General features: G+C 51.0%; 1 protein-coding gene across 1 annotated transcript in view; it reads left to right on the top strand.

The window, feature by feature from the left end:
- Positions 1-2949: 2949 nt before the first annotated feature.
- LOC144699544 (TOM1-like protein 1) overlaps positions 2950-19486 on the top strand; it is a 30778-nt gene continuing 14241 nt past the window's right edge. The window contains 3 exon segments of the mRNA XM_078570589.1: positions 2950-3041; positions 15361-15445; positions 17451-17529. Coding sequence (XP_078426715.1) covers positions 2984-3041; positions 15361-15445; positions 17451-17529 — 222 coding nt within the window. The 5' untranslated portion in view covers positions 2950-2983.

Genomic DNA, 19486 nt, shown 5'->3' with positions numbered 1-19486 from the left:
CTTTCCTACCAGTCTAACCCACCAGTCAATTGGCTCAAAGCTGTGAAACTCCTCCCCCATCCGTGTTAACTCTTGACTTATTAATATTTAATTTGTGGTCTCTGTCCTTTGAACTGCACGAGTTGCCTGGACCAGATTTGCTGAGTGGGTTTCGGTTGGGAACACTGTGTGCTTTACAGGGTGTGCCAAGCAGACTCAGCGTTAAGAGGCCGTGGTTGATAAGGACCCAATCCCAGCAGAATTCTGCTCAGGCTCCAGGTCGAGGACAGAGCACCAGCTGCTGTCGGGAAAGGGGGGGGACACGTCACACCGGAGAAGCCTGGAATAAAAACTTGCTGTGGAGCTGAACTCTCTGCTGAAGGGACTTCTGGCCAGGCGACAGATACACGGAGACAGATCACTGGGGGGGTGTGGGGGTGTGGGATCTATTTGTATACAATCTGTGAAAGTTGGTTTGAGCTACTGGAACCAAGGACACAGAAACCTGGCAGAACCACAAGAAACATGAAGGACTCCCTTTAGAAAGGAGCCTAGAAAAAAGGAAATCCAAGCTCCCACAGCCCTTGACAGCCAAAGAAGTATTTTTGAAATGTAGCCACTACAGTAATGTACGAAATGGGGCAACCAATTTGTTCACAGCAAAATCCCACAAATAGCAATGCGATAATGGCCAGACAATTTGTATTAGTGATGTTGGTTGTGGAATACCTACTGGCTGCAGGATGCTGGATAAAACACACTTACTGCTCTTCAAAACAGAGACAAGGGAATTGTTTACACCTGCCTGAGAGCGAGTGTGGTCTTGGATTAATGTCTCATTTAAAGGATGACAGTGCGGCACTCCCTCAGCACTGACCCTCCGACAGTGCGGCGCTCCCTCAGCACTAACCCTCCGACAGTGCGGCACTCCCTCAGTACTGAACCTCCGACAGCGCGCACTCCCTCAGTACTGACCCTCCGACAGTGCGGCACTCCCTCAGCACTGACCCTCCGACAGTGCAGCACTCCCTCAGTACTGACCCTCCAACAGTGCAGCGCTCCCTCAGCACTGACCCTCCAACAGTGCAGCGCTCCCTCAGTACTGACCCTCTGACAGTGCAGCGCTCCCTCAATACTGACCCTCTGACAGTGCAGCGCTCCCTCAGTACTGACCCTCTGACAGTGCTGCGCTCCCTCAGTACTGACCCTCCGACACCACAGCGCTCCCTCAGTACTGACCCTCCGACAGTGCAGCACTCCCTCAGTACTGACCCTCCGACAGTGCAGTACTCCCTCAGTACTGACCCTCTGACAGTGCGGCACTCCCTCAGTACTGACCCTCCGACAGTGCGGCGCTCCCTCAGTACTGACCCTCCGACAGTGCGGCGCTCCCTCAGCGCTGCACTGTAGTGTCACACTAGATGGCCCATTAATCTGTAATCCCCCCGCACTCCCACCCTCCCTTGTCTTCTCCCAGACATTTTTCTTTGCTCTAACAGTTCACTCTCACTCATCCAGTGCTGGTTGATTTAAGAGACATTTCTGGTTACTGGGTGGGAAATTGAACTCGCTGAGAACATTGGTAAAGCCCACTTGGTGCAGCCCTCCTTGTGGAACATTAGTGGCAATGCCAACCCAACAACAAAACACATGGCACGTAGGGACATCGGAAAGGCATTACCTCACCCGGAGTGATTCCAGAGTGAACCAGCCCTAAACTGGAGTGATTCCAGAGTGAACCACCCCTAAACCAGAGTTGTCTCACAGTGAACCAGTCCTAAACCAGAGTAGTTCCGGAGTGAACCACCCCTAAACCGGAGTTGTCCTACAGTGAACCAGTCCTAAACCGGAGTGGTTCCGGAGTGAACCATTCCTAAACCGGAGTGGTTCCGGAGTGAACCATTCCTAAACCGGAGTGGTTCCGGAGTGAACCATTCCTAAACCGGAGTGGTTCCGGAGTGAACCAGTCCTAAACCGGAGTGGTTCCGGAGTGAACCAGTCCTAAACCGGATTCATCCTGGACTCCACATTCCCGGCTCCTAGGGTGAACCTGAAGCCTCCCAAAGTCTCCCTCACTCCCGAAGTCTCCCTCACTCACGGAGTCTCCCTCACTGACGGAGTCTCCCTCACTCCCGGAGTCTCCACCCCCCTGACTCCCGAAGTCTCCCTCACTCCCGGAGTCTCCCTCACACCCGGAGCCTCCCTCACACCCGGAGCCTCCACCTCCCTCACACCCGGAGTCTCCACCCCCCTCACACCCGGAGCCTCCCTCACACCCGGAGTGTCCACCTCCCTCACTCCCAGAGTCTCCCTCACACCCGGAGTCTCCACCTCCCTCACTCCCAGAGTCTCCCTCACACCCGGAGCCTCCACCTCCCTCACACCCGGAGTCTCCACCTCCCTCACTCCCAGAGTCTCCCTCACACCCGGAGTCTCCACCTCCCTCACTCCCAGAGTCTCCCTCACACCCGGAGTCTCCACCTCCCTCATTCCCGGAGTCTCCCTCACACCCGGAGTCTCCCTCACACCCGGAGTCTCCACCTCCCTCATTCCCGGAGTCTCCCTCACACCCGGAGTCTCCCTCACACCCGGAGTCTCCACCTCCCTCACTCCCGGAGTCTCCACCTCCCTCACTCCCGGAGTCTCCACCTCCCTCACTCCCAGAGTCTCCACCTCCCTCACTCCCGGAGTCTCCCTCACTCCCGGAGTCTCCCTCACTCCCGGAGTCTCCACCCCCCTCACTCCCGGAGCCTCCCTCACTCCCGGAGTCTCCACCTCCCTCACCCGGAGTCTCCACCTCCCTCACTCCCGGAGTCTCCACCTCCCTCACTCCCGGAGTCTCCCTCACTCCCGGAGCCTCCCTCACTCCCGGAGTCTCCACCTCCCTCACTCCCGGAGTCTCCACCTCCCTCACTCCCGGAGCCTCCCTCACACCCGGAGTCTCTCTGTCTCACTCCGGGTTTCAGGCTCCGCTCCCGGACTCAGTCGCTCCGGTTCCGGGGAGATGGCGTTCGGGAAATCGGCCAAGGATCCGTTCAGCAGCCGGAGCGGCAGATTGGTCGGTAAGTCCGGGATCGGGACCGGGATCCGGGATCCGGGGGGGGTCCGGCTCCCGGAGTCAATCCCAATTTCTTTCCGTTTTAGTGACTTCGAGAAACAATCGGGGGAAAAACTCACCTCCAGGAATCTGGGTCCAAACCCGAATCCGGGGACCCGAGAAAAACAAAACAATCCCCACAGAACCTGCCCTACAGACCACACACAGCCCCGCACTGCCGGAGGGTCAGTACTGAGGGAGTGCTGCACTGCCGGAGGGTCAGTACTGAGGGAGTGCTGCACTGCCGGAGGGTCAGTACTGAGGGAGTGCCGCACTGTCGGAGGGTCAGTACTGAGGGAGTGCTGCACTGTCAGAGGGTCAGTACTGAGGGAGTGCTGCACTGTCGGACGGTCAGTACTGAGGGAGTGCTGCACTGTCAGAGGGTCAGTACTGAGGGAGTGCTGCACTGTCGGAGGGTCAGTACTGAGGGAGTGCCGCACTGTCAGAGGGTCAGTACTGAGGGAGTGCTGCACTGTCAGAGGGTCAGTACTGAGGGAGTGCCGCACTGTCAGAGGGTCAGTACTGAGGGAGTGCTGCACTGTCGGAGGGTCAGTACTGAGGGAGTGCCGCACTGTCAGAGGGTCAGTACTGAGGGAGCCCTGCACTGTCAGAGGGTCAGTACTGAGGGAGTGCTGCACTGTCGGAGGGTCAGTACTGAGGGAGTGCCGCACTGTCAGAGGGTCAGTACTGAGGGAGTGCTGCACTGTCAGAGGGTCAGTACTGAGGGAGCGCTGCACTGTCGGAGGGTCAGTACTGAGGGAGTGCTGCACTGCCGGAGGGTCAGTACTGAGGGAGTGCTGCACTGTCGGAGGGTCAGTACTGAGGGAGCCCTGCACTGTCGGAGGGTCAGTACTGAGGGAGTGCTGCACTGTCGGAGGGTCAGTACTGAGGGAGTGCCGCACTGTCAGAGGGTCAGTACTGAGGGAGTGCTGCACTGTCGGAGGGTCAGTACTGAGGGAGTGCCGCACTGTCAGAGGGTCAGTACTGAGGGAGCCCTGCACTGTCAGAGGGTCAGTACTGAGGGAGTGCTGCACTGTCGGAGGGTCAGTACTGAGGGAGTGCCGCACTGTCAGAGGGTCAGTACTGAGGGAGTGCTGCACTGTCAGAGGGTCAGTACTGAGGGAGCGCTGCACTGTCGGAGGGTCAGTACTGAGGGAGTGCTGCACTGCCGGAGGGTCAGTACTGAGGGAGTGCTGCACTGTCAGAGGGTCAGTACTGAGGGAGCGCTGCACTGTCAGAGGGTCAGTACTGAGGGAGTGCTGCACTGTCGGAGGGTCAGTACTGAGGGAGTGCTGCACTGCCGGAGGGTCAGTACTGAGGGAGTGCTGCACTGTCAGAGAGTCAGTACTGAGGGAGTGCTGCAATGTCAGAGGGTCAGTACTGAGGGAGTGCTGCACTGTCAGAGGGTCAGTACTGAGGGAGTGCTGCACTGTCAGAGGGTCAGTACTGAGGGAGCGCTGCACTGTCAGAGGGTCAGTACTGAGGGAGTGCTGCACTGTCGGAGGGTCAGTACTGACGGAGTGCTGCACTGTCAGAGGTGCCCATTTTCAGATCAGACCATAAACCACTATCACATCTGCTCTTTGAGCTGGATGTAAAATCTCACAGGACGATCACTGAATCAGGAATCCTATAACCATGTGTATTCTTCTCTCCTGCTGGTGCTGAGATCTTAAATAAAAGTAAAATACTGTGGATGCTGGAAATCTGAAATAAAAACAGCAAGTGCTGGTAAAACTCAGCAAGTCTGACATCACCTGTGGAGAGAGGAACCAAGTTAACACGCTTAATGTCCAATATGACTTTGGGTTCCAAAGAAGTGTTATATTGGACTCAATGTTAACATTTGTTTCTCTCTCCATTGATGCTGCCAGGACTGCAGAGTCTTTGTAGCACCTTCTGCTCTTGTTTCAGGGATCTTGCTGTGTTCATATTGGCTACAGTGTTTCCCTACATTAAATCAGTGACTGTATGTCTAAAGCGTTAAAATGCTTGGTTGCAATTTTACATGGAAACAAACATATTGCACTCTCAGCCCCTCGAGTCCCTTCTGTCATTCAATTCAAATCCTTTATCTCAATTCCCTTGCCAGGGTCCAAAATACAGGGCCAGTGAGCAAACTCACCCTCAAAAGCCCTGGAAAATTCTACCACCAGGGCAACCAATGAGAGAAAAATTGCCCCCATGCGTTGAAGTGACAGAACCTGTGAGGACATGCCCTCCAAGCGCAGGCTGTCTCTCGCTCTCTCTCTCTCTCTCTCTCCCGTGTTTGCTGCTGATACTCAGAGCACAGCAGGTGCAGGAGAGAAACAACCTGTGATCGGAGGAGCACCGAGCAGTAAAAAGCCGAATGGACCCGCATCAAGCTGAGCATCGGAGCGGCAGAGCTGAGAGACACTGCCGGGGGGCGTGGGGGGGGAGGGGGAGGGGGGGGGGGCGGGACACTGCCGGGGGGCGGGGGGGAGACTGCTGGGGGGAGACTGCAGGGGGGGCGGGGGGAGACTGCCGGGGGCGGGGGGGGGGGAGACTGCCGGGGGTGGGGGGGGGGTGGAAGAAATTTAAACCAGGCAGCTTGGCAGTTAACTGTCAAGTCACCATTAGTGGTGCATTCTCCATGCAACACCACTTGCCAACCAATCAGCACTCTCTTCACATACAGTGTAAGTGTTGTTTTCCCCATTATATTGGTATTCTTGTGAGTGTCCTGATGAGTGTAAGACGAAAAGCTGCAATATGTCTCTTTTCAGCAACACTCAAGCTCTGTCCAACTAAACAGCCCTAATGTTACCACGTGACTGCATCACCCAATCAAGGAGTTAGTGACAATGGAAAAGGAGGCCCTGAAAACCAAAAAGTAGCCCCCAAAATAAATAAAATACACCCTCGAGAAACTTTCAAGAGGAGTCCTCGGTAAAAGAAATTATTTTGACCCCTGGCCCTTAGCAAATAAAAATCCAGTTGTCTCTGTCTTGACAATTCCAATTGTCCTCCAGTCTCCATTGGCTTTTATGTTGGGGAGAGTTCCAGATTCCCACTGCCCCTTTGTGTGAAGATGGGCTTCCTGACATCAGCCCTGGACAGCCTGGCGTGAATTTTAAAGTTCTGCACCCCCCTTGCTCTGGACTCCCCTCCCACCAGAGGAAATGCTTTCTCAGCATTTACCCCTTTCAGATCTTCGAATCAATTTAAGTACCTGAATTAGGTCTACACTCAAGAGAATATAAACTATGTTTATGCAACCTGCCCCATAATTTAACCTTTAAGCCTGTTATAATTCTGGTGAATCTGTGCTGCGTGCTCACCTAGGCCGATATGTCCTTCCTGAGGTGCGGGGACCCAGGACATGGTTACTCCAGATGGGGTCCAAACAGAGCTCTCAACTCTTCCCAATTCCAAACCCCTTTGAGATGAAGACCAATGTTCCATCAGCCTTTGTGATGATCATTTGTACCCATGAGCCAGCTTTTAGCGATGTGTTTACAATGACACCCACACCCCTTTGTTCTTCCTGTCCTTCTCGTCTCTCGCCATGAAGGAAATATTTTGATTTGTCTCAGGTCCAAAGTCTTCACTTCACACTTCCCCGTCTGCCACAGTTTTTCCCCACTCAGTCTCTCTCTGGCCTTTTGTAATTTCTCGCTCCCAACCACACAACTTACTGCACTCCTAACTTAGCACCACCTATAAACATGAACAAATAACTCCCCATTTCTTCATTCTAGTCATGAATATATTAAGTTAAAAAGCTTTGAGCTTGCTGAGATCTTGAACAACTCAGCCTCAAATACAGTCTGTGCCTTTCACAACACTTCCTGCATCCCTTAGAACTGAGAAGTTAAACAGTGCTGGCAGATCTGGTGATTTTATGAGTGATTTATTGGTGCTGCAATATTTATTGGGTAAAAATGCAGGCTTTAAAACCATGGTGCAGAATCTATCATTAACTAAATATGCAAATGCACAGCAGAGTGTCAGCACCTGAGGATGTCACAGAATGTTCAGTGTTTTGGGTTCACCTGTGTTTACATCAGTCTCTGTTTTTTGTTTTGGATACCAAAAGCTGTGATGTTTATCTGTGGTGCCAGGTGATAGTCCAAGTCTTTGGAAAGGTGCAGTCTCAAATTTTATGGATACATGTCAAATTGTATCTTTAGTGAATTACAGGAGAGATATAGTACCAATAAATGGATGATACCTTCAGGATCAATCAGCCCAGTCAGGTACAGCACGGGGTTAGATACAGCATAAAGCTCCCTCTACACTGTCCCCATCAAACACTCCCAGGACAGGTACAGCACGGGGTTAGATACAGAGTAAAGCTCCCTCTATACTGTCCCCATCAAACACTCCCAGGACAGGTACAGCACAGGGTTAGATACAGAGTAAAGCTCCCTCTACACTGTCCCCATCAAACACTCCCAGAACAGGTACAGCACGGGGTTAGATACAGGGTAAAGCTCCCTCTACACTGTCCCCATCAAACACTTCCAGGGCAGGTACAGCACGGGGTTAGATACAGAGTAAAGCTCCTTCTACACTGTCTCCCTCAAACACTCCCAGGGCAGGTACAGCACGGGGTTAGATACAGAGTAAAGCTCCCTCTACACTGTCCTCATCAAACACTCCCAGGACAGGTACAGCACGGGGTTAGATACAGAGTAAAGCTCCCTGTACACTGTCCCCATCAAACTCTCCTAGGATAGATACAGCACAGGGTTACAACTGCCCACAAAATAGCAATGAGCAAGCGCAATGGGATGCTGTGAAGATAGATTGATTTACATTGCATATTTTCACAACTTCAGAATATTCCAAATCACTTTTGGCCAATTAAGTACTTTTTTGAACTGAAGTCATGGATGTAATGGAGTAACTTAGCAGCCAACCTGTGCACAGCAACTCCCACGAATGGCAACATGATAATGACTGTGTCAACAAATAGCAACTTCAGTCCTTCATATACATTCAGCTAGACTATTGAGGGATATTGAGGGATAAATATAGAATAGGACAGCAGGAGAACTCACAGCACTCCTTCAAATCGTCCACCGGAGGAGGCACACAGTGCTTTTGTTTAATGTCTCACCTAAAATGGTGTTATCTCTGACAGCGCAGCACTCCCTCGGTCGGTTCTACATTGGGACTACCCAGCCTTCATTATGTGCTTGACCATCTGGAATGGGACTTGAGCCCAGAACTTCCTGTCTCAGAGGCAGGAGTGTTACCCACTGAGCCAGGGCCAACACTGGAGGGAGTGTCTTTACCTGATGGCGCACCATCTCCATTCAAGGCATCATCAGGTGGAAGATAAGAAAATCCCAAAATAGAATTGCTTTAATAACAAATTGTTATGAAGTGTTAGTAAAAGCCTTGTTAAGAAGTACACAGCTGTGTTTAGGTTGCTGAGTGACGTGCAGCAGCTGTTTGTTGGGCATTGCTGACGTGGTTTCTGATCTGAAGGGACTGAGTGGTTGACAGGAAGTGCTGAGAATGGGGGTGGGGGTGGTCACTGATCACAGCGATGCTCATATCCCAACATAATTTTAAACGTGGGCTTCGGAGTGTTGACGATCCGTGATCTGCTAAACCTGCTATATCGTTGTAGGAGTCCTAATTCAGGGCTAGGTCCTAACACCTAGAGTCATCTTTAGCTCAGTGGGTAGCTCTCTCATCTCAGAGTCAGGAGGTTGTGAGTTCAAAATCTCCAGTACAGGACTGAGGGAGTGCTGCACTGCTGGAGGCGCTGTCATTCGGCTGAGAGGATAAAACAAAGCCTCTCACTTAGATGTAAAAGATCCCATGTCAGAGAGCTGTGAGAGTTCTCCCCGCTGCCTTTGTCAATACTTATCCCTCAGTCAACATCACTTAAAGCAGATTACCTGGACCTTGATGTGTGTAAATAAAACAACACATGTTCTGCTTAGTGTTTTAGGGATTGCTAAGGATGTGAAAGATGCTATTTAAATGCTAGTTCCCAGGAAGACCAGGAACTTGATCCCGAGGTCATTTTGAATAATTAATCTCAGCATCTCTAACTGAGGGAGAGGAAACCCCAGCAGTGCTGCAGTCTGGAACACTGTTCATTCTCTCCCCAGCCATGCGGCTCAGTGAATGGGAGCTGGGCCCACACTAGTGTTGCTGTGTAACTGGCCCCAGAACACAAGCCTGATGCCCCTGCTGCAGTGCCACCGCTGGCAGATGGGTGCAATTACAGTGTGACGAGTTTAAATAGGCATTTTCTATTCTAAAGTCAACATATATGTTTCCATTATAAATTCCTAGAATAATTAAGGACAGAAAAATGACTTTAAAATGTGCAGTGAGTTACAGTGATGTCCCCAAGACCAGTTATAACCTACCCTCTAACCCTGCACCATCTGAAGACCACACTTAGTCTGGTCTTAGTCTTCACATGTGCAATTCCATGGGTGAGCAGCCAGTTAGAACTGAATTTCTTAATCTTAAAACTAATTTTACTAATTAAGACAACAGGAATCCATCCGTAACTTTCAGAACGGGTGTTTGGAAGGTAAAACAGGCGGACAAATCCCCGGGGGGAGGAGTGGTGGGCAGGGGAAGGGTGGATTTCTTGTACACTATCTGCCGCATCATAAAAGTTTATAGCCCAGAGGAGGGACTTTACCCAGTGAGTCTGTGTTGATCCTTTATGAGCACAGTGCAAAACTAGTCCCAACACACACCCAACACAATTCTGATTCCAACTCCAAGGAAGTTCCCTCATCTGTCGCACTCAGTGCCACTTTATCATTTCTCTGGGTCTCTTCGTCAGCAGTGTGAGAAATGAAACAACCATTTTCTCTTTGAAACACAAGTTTTGAAAAGTGTTTTAGGAACAATGCAAACTTGCATTTATATAACGCCTTTAATGTAGTAAAAGTAAGGGTGCTTCACAGCTACATTATCAGATTGACCCAATGAAGGAGATATATGGAGGGATGACAAAAAGCTGCTCAAAAGACCAGAAAGAAAATCTCTCAGTCCCTTAGGGGGTGAAACTGGAGGATTATTAATGGGAAACAGGGAAATGGCAGTGACATTGAACAAATGTTTTCTGCGTGTCTTCACAGTAAAAGACACTAAAAGCAACCCAATAATTGTAGAAAATCAAGAGGGAGGAGGGAACTCAAAACAACCATGATCACTAGAGAAAAGGTATAAGGGAAACTAATGGCACTAAAGGCTGACGAGTCCCCAGGACCTGATGGCCTGCATCCCAGGGTCTTAAAAGAAGTGGCTGCAGAGATAACGGATGTATTGGTTGTAATCTTCCAAAATTCCTTAGATTCTGGGAAGGTCCCAGTGGATAGACAAACCACAAATGCAATACCCCTATTCAAGAATGGAGGAAGACAGAAAGCAGGAAGCTATAGGCCAGTTAGTCTAATAGCTGTCATTAGGAAAATACTAGAACCCACTGTTAAGGAGGTAGTAGCAGGAAATTTAGAAAATCGTAATACAATCAGACAGAGTCAACATGGTTTGTGAAAGGGAAATTGTGTTTGACAGTTTTATTAGAGTTCTTTGAGGATGTAACAAGCAGGCTGGATAAAGGGGAACCAGTAGATGTTCTGTTTTTGGATTTCCAAAAAGGCTTTGATAAGGTGCCACATAAAAGGTTACGATACAAGATAAGAGTTCACGGTGTTGGGGGGTGAGATATTAGCATGGGTGGAGGATTGGTTCACTAGCGTGAAGCAGAGAGTCCGGATAAATGGATCACCTCCAGGTTTGTAAACTGTATCAAGTGGAGTGCACAAGGATCAGTGCTGGGGCCTCAACTATTTACAGTTCTATATTAATGACTTAGATGAAAGACCAACTGTATTATAGCCAAATTTGTTGAAGATACAAAGATAGGTAGAAAAGCAAGTTGTGAGGAGGATACAAAGAGTCTGCAAAGGGATGTAGATAGGTTAAGTGAATGGGCAAAAAGTTGCCAGATGGAGTATGATGTGGGAAAATGGGGTTGTCCATCTTGGCAGGAAGAATAGGAAAACAGAATATTATTTAAATGGAGAGAGGCTAAAGGGTGCTGCAGTACAGAGGGATCCGGGTGTCCTTGAACATGAATCATTAAAAGTTAGCATGCAGCTACAGCAAGTAATCAGGAAGGCAAATGGAATGTTGGCCTTTATTGCAAGGGGGATGGAGTATAAAAGTAGGGAAGTCTTGTCACAACTGTACAGGGCATTTGTGAGACCACACCTGTGCACAGATTTGGTTTCCTTAGTTAAGAAGGGATATACTTGCATTGGAAGTTGTTCAGAGAAGGTTCACTCGCTGATTCCTGGGGTAAAGGGGTTGTCTTATGAGGAAAGGTTAGCAGCTTGGACCTGTACCCATTGGAGTTTAGAAGAATGAGGGGTGATCTTATTGAAACATATAAGATCCTGAAGGGACTTCACCTGGTGGATACTGAGAGGATGTTAGAATCTAGAACGAGGGGGCACAGTTTAAAAATAAGGGATTTCCCATTTAAGATGGAGATGAGGAGGAATTTCTTCTCTGAGGGCCCTTAGTCTGTGGAACTCTCTTCCGCAGAGAGTAGTAGAGACTGAACCATTGAATATATTCGAGTCTGAGTTAGACAGATTTCTGACCTACAAGGGAGTTAATGGTTATGGGGAACAAACAGGAAAGTGGAGTTAAGGATAAAGTCAGATCAGCCACGATCTTACTGAGTGGAGGAGTAGGTTCAAGGCACTGCACCCGCTCCTATTTCTTATGATTTTATTAAAAATGACATTAAATCCTATAACCTTCAGCACAGAAGGAGGCCATTCAGCCCATCGTGCCTGTGCTTGCTCTTTGAAGCAGCTATTCTGTTAGTCCCCTGCTGTGTAAGTGTTTCATTTCAAGTATTAGTGCATCCCCCTCTTCTTCACCCACCATTGGTAGCTGTGCCTTCAGCTGCCTGGGCCCTAAACTCTGGGGTTCTCTCCCTAAACCTCTCCACCTCTCTTTGTCCTCCTTTGAGTAGAATCAGTCTTTTTAAACAAGTGTTTGATCACCTGTCTTAATATCTCCTCCTCCACTGGCTCTCAGTGTCAGTTTTACATCTGATTGCATTCCTGTGAAATGCTTTGGGATATGAAAGGTGCTATATCAATTCAAGTTGTTGCGTCTGAGGGCAGCATTGCGGGTTCACTTGCTTATTTCTTTTGCCCCTTCCCCTGCTCCTCCTCTCCCCTGGGGCATGTTTCAGAGGCTCTGTCACTGGCTCGGGAACATGTTTTTAATATGTTTTGCATGAGGAGATTGAAATCAGAATGATGCGGGGACTGACGCAACACTGAGCCACTAGATTTGTTTTTATGCTGATCTTACCCCGAGACCTGTTTACACAGTTAACAGAGAGCAGCCAGCTCCTTCATTGTTCAAAATAAAGAGTAAAGCCTCAGTTGTGACTCAGTGCTAATCTCTGTCTGTGTCTCTGTCATGCCCCTGGGTCAGAAGGTTGTGGGCTCAAGTTCCAATGCACAGACTTGAGCATGTAGCTCAGACTGAAACTCCATTGCAGTACCAAGGGAGTGCTGCACTGTCAGAGGAGCCATCTTTCAGATGTGACATTAAACTGAGGAGCAAACTGTTCTCTGGGGTGGATGTAAAAACCCCTTGGTACTAGTTTGAAGACGAGCAGGGGAGTTCCCCCCACTGTCCTGGCCAATATTTCTCCCTCAGCCAATGCATAAATGAAATGTCTCTATTGTTGATAAGAAACTATTACATCTCTAACTTCTTGCAGCTCTGGCGAAAGGTCATTGACTCGAAACGTTAACTCTGTTTCTCTCTCCACGATTGCTGTCTGACCTGCTCAGTTTCCCCAGAATTTTCTGTTTTTATTTTAGATTTCCAGCATCCACAGTATTTTATTTCTATACTATTTATATTGTCAGGGAGTGAGTGGGCTTGTTGACAAGGGTCACCACTTATTGCCCATCCCTGGTTGGATACAACTGAGGACTTTGCTGGATCCTTCAGAGGGCAGTTAAGAATCAGTCATGTTGATGTGGGTCTGGGGTGACAGACAGGTACAGAGGGATGGGTAATTAATTCATGCCTTGCCAGTGACACCCGCATCCTGAGAATGAATAATAAAATGAGCCAGGTCTGTGGATCACTAGTCGAGCTGATCTAACCACTCGAATACCCGTATGTCACTGGCATATCTTTACAGACGGTTCCCAGTGGAGACAGACAGAGGATTCTAAGAGTGTGCAGGGACAAGAGGGCCTGGATTTTCAATCGTGGGTCGGGGACCGGAAATGGGGCTTTTTCTGGGTCCCGACTCCGCACGACCTGCTTTAGACTTGCCCACCGCAATTTTCAATGCTCCGTCCAATTAAAGGCCAGGGAGGGGGGGCTCATCATCCAATCAGTGACAGCGGTGGGGGCAGGACTCCTGATGCTGGAGGGCCAATGGGAAGCTGTGCTCCAAGCCATTGTGGATTGGGAATTCTAGCGGGCAGCAGTCCAGAGCCTGTGTAGAATTCTGATTGGTCCCAGTGTGCTGCCCACTGCTGGCAGGCGTCTGTGGGTCTGACCAGCAGCTGCCCGCAGGCCAGGAACGCGGCCAGCAGCAGCAGCCCTGCCCACGTCGGATCCTGACCCCCGACCAGTTTTACCAACCCGGCCCAGCTCACTGAAGCTGGCGCGATGTAGTGAGAGAGCAGCTAGCCAAGCATATGGGACCGTGGCCTTCATGAGCAGAGGCAATGAGTACAAGAGCAGGGAAGCCATGCTGAAATTTTATAAAGCTCTGGTTAGGCCACAAATGGAGTGTTCTGTCCAGTTCTGGTCACCAGACTTTAGGAAGGATGAGCGGCTCCTTGAGAGGGTGCGGAGGAGATTTACCAGGATGGTTCCAGGGATGTGGGATTTTGGCGACAAGGTTGGGCTGGAGCAGCTGGGGTTGTTCTCCTTGGAGCAGAGGAGATTGAGGGGGGATTTGGCAGAGGTTTAGACAGGTTTAGGTTAGGTTCCAATTCACTAATTGTACAAGGACTAGGGGGGGGGGACAGGTTTAAGGTTTGGGGTGAGAGATATGGGGGGTTGGGGGTGTGTGGGGGAAGAACAGTTTTAAGCAGTGAGTGGTAATGACCCGGAACTCGCTGCCCACGATGGGGGTGGAAGCCGAGATGATGAATGATTTCAAAAGGGAATTGGGACGGGCAGCTGAGGGGAAAAAGGGACAGAGTACGGGGAATGGGGCTGACTGGATTGCTCTACAAAGAGCTGGCATGGACTCGATGGGCCAAATGGCCACCTCCTGAGCTGCTAAGGACTCCTATGAAGGTTTTGACTCCTCTGTTACCTGGTCATTAATGCAGAAGACAGGAGGCTGGACTGTGATAAAATATTGCAGCTAAAGCCAGTGTGTGGGGAGCAGCCAGCAAACGCTGAATGGAGTTGTTCAGGGAGGTGAAGATGCTCCTTTCCCCAGCCTGAGCGGGAGTTTGAGTAGGAGCTGCTGATTGGCCTGTGATGAAAACTGGGAGGTAGCTGGTGGTTCCCGAGGGGAGGTGACTGTTCCCATTCAGTCACAGCCAAATCACGGTAGTGGACGAAATGGGAATTCTCGGAGCTATTTTCAAAATCCTGCTGGGAGTGTGAGACTGGCACAGCCAGAATCTGAAATCCCAAATGGAAATATTTGCATTATTGCTTAGTTGCAGAGAGGGAGAGGGCAGGGAGGGGGTGTAGGGATAGAGTGAGGGCAGGGGACTGGAGAGCAGGGAAGAGGGTGAGAGGGATGATGACGGAGAAAGAGGGAGGGTGAAGGGTAGGGTAAAGCTCCCTCTACACTGTCCCCATCAAACACTCCCAGGACAGGTACAGCACGGGGTTAGATACAGAGTAAAGCTCCCTCTACACTGTCCCCATCAAACACTCCCAGGGCAGGTACAGCACGGGGTTAAATTTCCATTTACCTATCTACAATGTGTCTTAACGTTGTGTTACTGTGTCATTGTGTTATTACCGGGACCCATGCATCACCCTGACTGAATGAGGTTGCTGTTGATTGGGAGATGTGTTGCTCTGGGTTTTGGTTCAGTTATGACTGGATGGAGTTTGCCTCAACATTGCTTTACTGTGAACTGAACAGAGAGTGAAAGGATAGAGAGAGAGGCTTTCATTACAGTCACCTGGATTTGAGCCCAGACCCAACACTGAGCAGTCAGTGTTGTTCGAGACTCCGCCCACACATTCAGTCATTGTTTCTTTCGTTACTGAGTTTAATGGTGAAACGCTTGGCTTTTCAGAGAAGGCCACAATTGGAACACTGAAAACTGCCGACTGGGCTCAATTCAACCACATTTGTGACGTTATCAACTCCACCGAGGATGGGTGAGTTCATGGGGCAGGAGGAAGGGACATGGAGTGGGGGAGGGATGGAGGCTGGGGTACACGACTGGACTACACTGGGATTGAGGGGTACAGGGAGTGAGTACACTGGGATTGAGGGGTACAGGGAGTGAGTACACTGGGATTGAGGGGTACAGGGAGCGAGTACACTGGGATTGAGGGGTACATGGAGCGAGTACACTGGGATTGAGGGGTACAGGGATAGAGTACACTGGGATTGAGGGGTACAGGGGGTGAGTACACTGGGATTGAGGGGTACAGGAAGTGAGTACACTGGGATTGAGGGGTACAGGGAGTGAGTACACTGGGATTGAGGGGTACAGGGAGTGAGTACACTGGGATTGAGGGGTACAGAGAGTGAGTACACTGGGATTGAGGGGTACAGGGAGCGAGTACACTGGGATTGAGGGGTACAGGGAGTGAGTACACTGGGATTGAGGGGTACAGGGAGTGAGTACACTGGGATTGAGGGGTACAGGGAGTGAGTACACTGGGATTGAGGGGTACAGGGAGGGAGTACACTGGGATTGAGGGATATGGGGGAAGTAGCCTGGATTTTCTCCCTCTGCCTCCATTCTGAGCCTCTGGGTCTGCATTTGTTTCCCAGCCATGGATTAATTGCTGATTATTGAAGGAGTTTCAAATTTCATCATTTACAATACACACAGTGTCAGATTGCTGGTCAGATATGTGTGTGTGTTTCAGTTTGTGAGGGAGAGAGGGCGTGCGTGAGGGAGAGAGGGCGTGCGTGAGGGAGAGAGGGCGTGCATGATTGTGTGAATGTTAGGGAGAGTGTCTATGAGCGTGTGTACTTGAGAGTGAATGTGTGTGTGTGAGGGAGAGAGTGTGTGCGTGTGAGGGAGAGAGTGTGCGCGTGTGAGGGAGAGAGTGTGCGCGTGTGAGGGAGAGACAGTGCGCGTGTGAGGGAGAGAGTGTGCGCATGTGAGGGAGAGAGTGTGCGCGTGTGAGGGCGAGAGTGCGCGCGTGAGGGAGAGTGTGCGCGCGTGAGGGAGAGAGTGTGCGCGCGTGAGGGCGAGCGTGTGCGCGCGTGAGGGCGAGCGTGTGCGCGCGTGAGGGCGAGCGTGTGCGCGCGTGTGAGGGCGAGCGTGTGCGCGCGTGTGAGGGAGAGCGTGTGCGCGCGTGTGAGGGAGAGCGTGTGCGCGCGTGTGAGGGAGAGCGTGTGCGCGCGTGTGAGGGAGAGCGTGTGCGCGCGTGTGAGGGAGAGCGTGTGCGCGCGTGTGAGGGAGAGCGTGTGCGCGTGTGTGTGCCTGAGGGAGGGAGGGAGTGTGTGCCTGAAGGAGGGAGAGTGTGCCTGAAGGAGGGAGAGTGTGCCTGAGGGAGGGAGAGTGTGCCTGAGGGAGGGAGCGTGTGTGTCCCTGAGGGAGGGAGGGGGGGAGGGAGGGAGAGTGTGCCTGAGGGAGGGAGAGAGCGTGTCCCTGAGGGAGGGAGGGAGAGAGAGTGTGCCTGAGGGAGGGAGAGAGCGCGTGCATGAGGGAGGGAGTGTGAGGGAGAGTGTCTATGAGAGTGTATGAGGGAGAGTATGTGTGTGTGAAAGAGTGTGTGAGAGTGCGTGAGAGAGAGAATGAGAGTGTGTGAGGGAGAGAGTGAGTGAGATGTGTGAGAGAGAGTGTGAGAGCACGTGAGGGAGAGCTCGCGTGAGGGAGAGCGCGCGTGAGGGAGAGCGCGCGTGAGGGAGAGGGCGCGCGTGAGGGAGAGGGCACGCGTGAGGGAGAGGGCGCGCGTGAGGGAGAGAGCGTGCGAGGGAGAGAGCGCGCGCGAGGGAGAGAGCGCACGAGGGAGAGAGCGCGCGAGGGAGAGAGCGCGAGGGAGAGAGCGCGCGAGGGAGAGCGCGCGAGGGAGAGCACGCGAGGGAGCGAGCGCGCGAGGGAGAGAGAGCGCACGAGGGAGAGAGCGCGCGAGGGAGAGAGCGCGCGAGGTGGTGGGTGAGAGTAGCTGGGTGTGATAATGTTTGTTTCTTTGACCCTAGGCCAAAGGACACAGTTAAAGCTTTAAAGAAAAGAATTGCAGGAAACCGGAATTACCAGGAGGTCCGACTGAGCCTGTCTGTGAGTACAGGTCCCAAAGCACCTGCTCCTTGCTTGCTTACTCTCTATCCCCCTCCGCCCCCTCACCCTCACCCTCACCCTGCCTGTGCTGATCCGTTTGACACTCACCCTTCCTGCTCTGCCCTGACACAATTGACAGCTTTGATCGCAATGACATTCAGCTCTTCCCTGTGAAACATATGGTGATCACCCAGGATGACATCCCCTCCCTACCTCTGTAACTCCCTCCAGCCCTACAATCCTCCGAGATCTCTGCAATCCACTCATTCTGGCCTCTTGAGCATTCCCGATTTTAGTCGCTCCACCATTGGCGGCCGTGTCTTCAGCCAGCTGGACCCTAAGCTCTGGGGTTCCCTGCCTCACCCTCCCCCTGTCGCTCTCTTCCTCTGAGCTGCTCCTCTAATCTTCCTCTTTGACCAAGCTTTTGGTTGCCTGTCCCAATAGCTCCTAATGTAGTTTCGTGTCAGACTTGCTGGATAATTGAGCCTGTGAAGTGCACTACGCCGCTAAATAAATGCAGTTTGTTGTGTTGCATTGCCTGGAATGTCGGCCATTCCCTCAGAGTCCCAGTTTAGAGGTGTAGTGGTCACTGTGAGTTACAGTGTGGGAGACGCGCTCATTGTGGAGGTTTGAGGATGGACACGGGCTGGGTGGTGAAATGGGCAGAAACCTGGTGCATGGAGTTCAGAGTGGAGAAGTTTGAAGTGATGCACTTTAAGGGGGTTAATATAGACAGAGAATGGCACAATTCTGTAAAGTGTAGGTGGACAGAGAGGCCTAGAATACACAACCCCTTAAAGGTGGCATAACAAGATGATGAGGCAATTTAAAAAATAGCTTATGGGTTAATTGGGTTTACAAATGGAGGAATGAGGTATAAAAACAGATCATGCTAAAGTGTTATAAATCGCTGGTTAGGTCACGGCTACAGTATTGTAGACAGCGCTGGGCCCCACACACCAGAAAAGGGGTAAAGGGTTTAGAAAGGGTCCTGAGTAGTTTTACCAGGATGTTACCAGGGATAAGAGATTCCAGTCCTGAGGAAAGATTGGAAACACTGGGGATTGTTCTGCGCGGCGCAGAGAAAGTTAAGAAGGTCACCTGATAGACGATGGAAGGTTCAGGCAGAATCAGTAAAACTGTTCCCTCTGGTGAGTGGGTCTATAATCAGAGTCATTAAATCAAAATCACTGTCAAAAGATTGAGAGGGGAGATGGGGAGAAATCACTTCACTGAGTCATTGGGATCGGGAACACGCGACCTTGAAAAGGATGGAAGCTGATTCCCAAAATAATTGGAAAAGTGCGTTGGACAGGACCTTGAGGCTGAAGAGTTTACAGGGTTACAGGGTCCATTCTATAATAAGCAGAGATGCGGAACTGAGCGTGACTGTCCTTCCAAAGAGCCAGTACAGGGTTGGAATGACAGGTGAGGAATGGCCTCATTCTGTGCTCTCACTAAATTCTGTGAGGCACTGGGCAGGCTGGGGCCAGACCCAGTTTTCAGGGGTGGGGGGTCCCATCCTGACAATACTCACTGAGATCCCTGTGGTTGTGGGGGTAGGCGGGGGCGAGCGGTGAGGTTTAGGTGGAGAATATGGAAGAGAGCTCTGCTCTCACTCTGTGAGGAAGCCCCTATAATCTGTCTCAGTGTCAGTCTGCTGGTGATGGGATATCCTCTGGAATTTGAAAGTTGCCCATAATCTACATAACCGGAGTTAGCTAAGCGTTGCGAGAGGAATCAAGGACAGAGCTGGTCACCCAGAGGCTAAGACACTAGAACAGCTGGTAGAATCTTGCCCAGTCTCACTCTCTGTGTATTATATTGGTGAGCTTGCAGGCAGGTTGGGTGGGGGGAGGTGTGTGTATTAATGTTAAACTGCTCGCTCCCTCTCTCTGTGCTGAAGGTGAAGAATCTCGGCAGTTGATTTATTCTGTCCTGTGGATGTGTGTTTTTT

Source organism: Cetorhinus maximus, chromosome 24 (assembly GCF_964194155.1).
Source record: "Cetorhinus maximus chromosome 24, sCetMax3.hap1.1, whole genome shotgun sequence".
In the NCBI taxonomy this organism is placed as follows: domain Eukaryota; kingdom Metazoa; phylum Chordata; class Chondrichthyes; order Lamniformes; family Cetorhinidae; genus Cetorhinus; species Cetorhinus maximus.
This window is presented reverse-complemented; position numbering and strand designations above follow the sequence as displayed.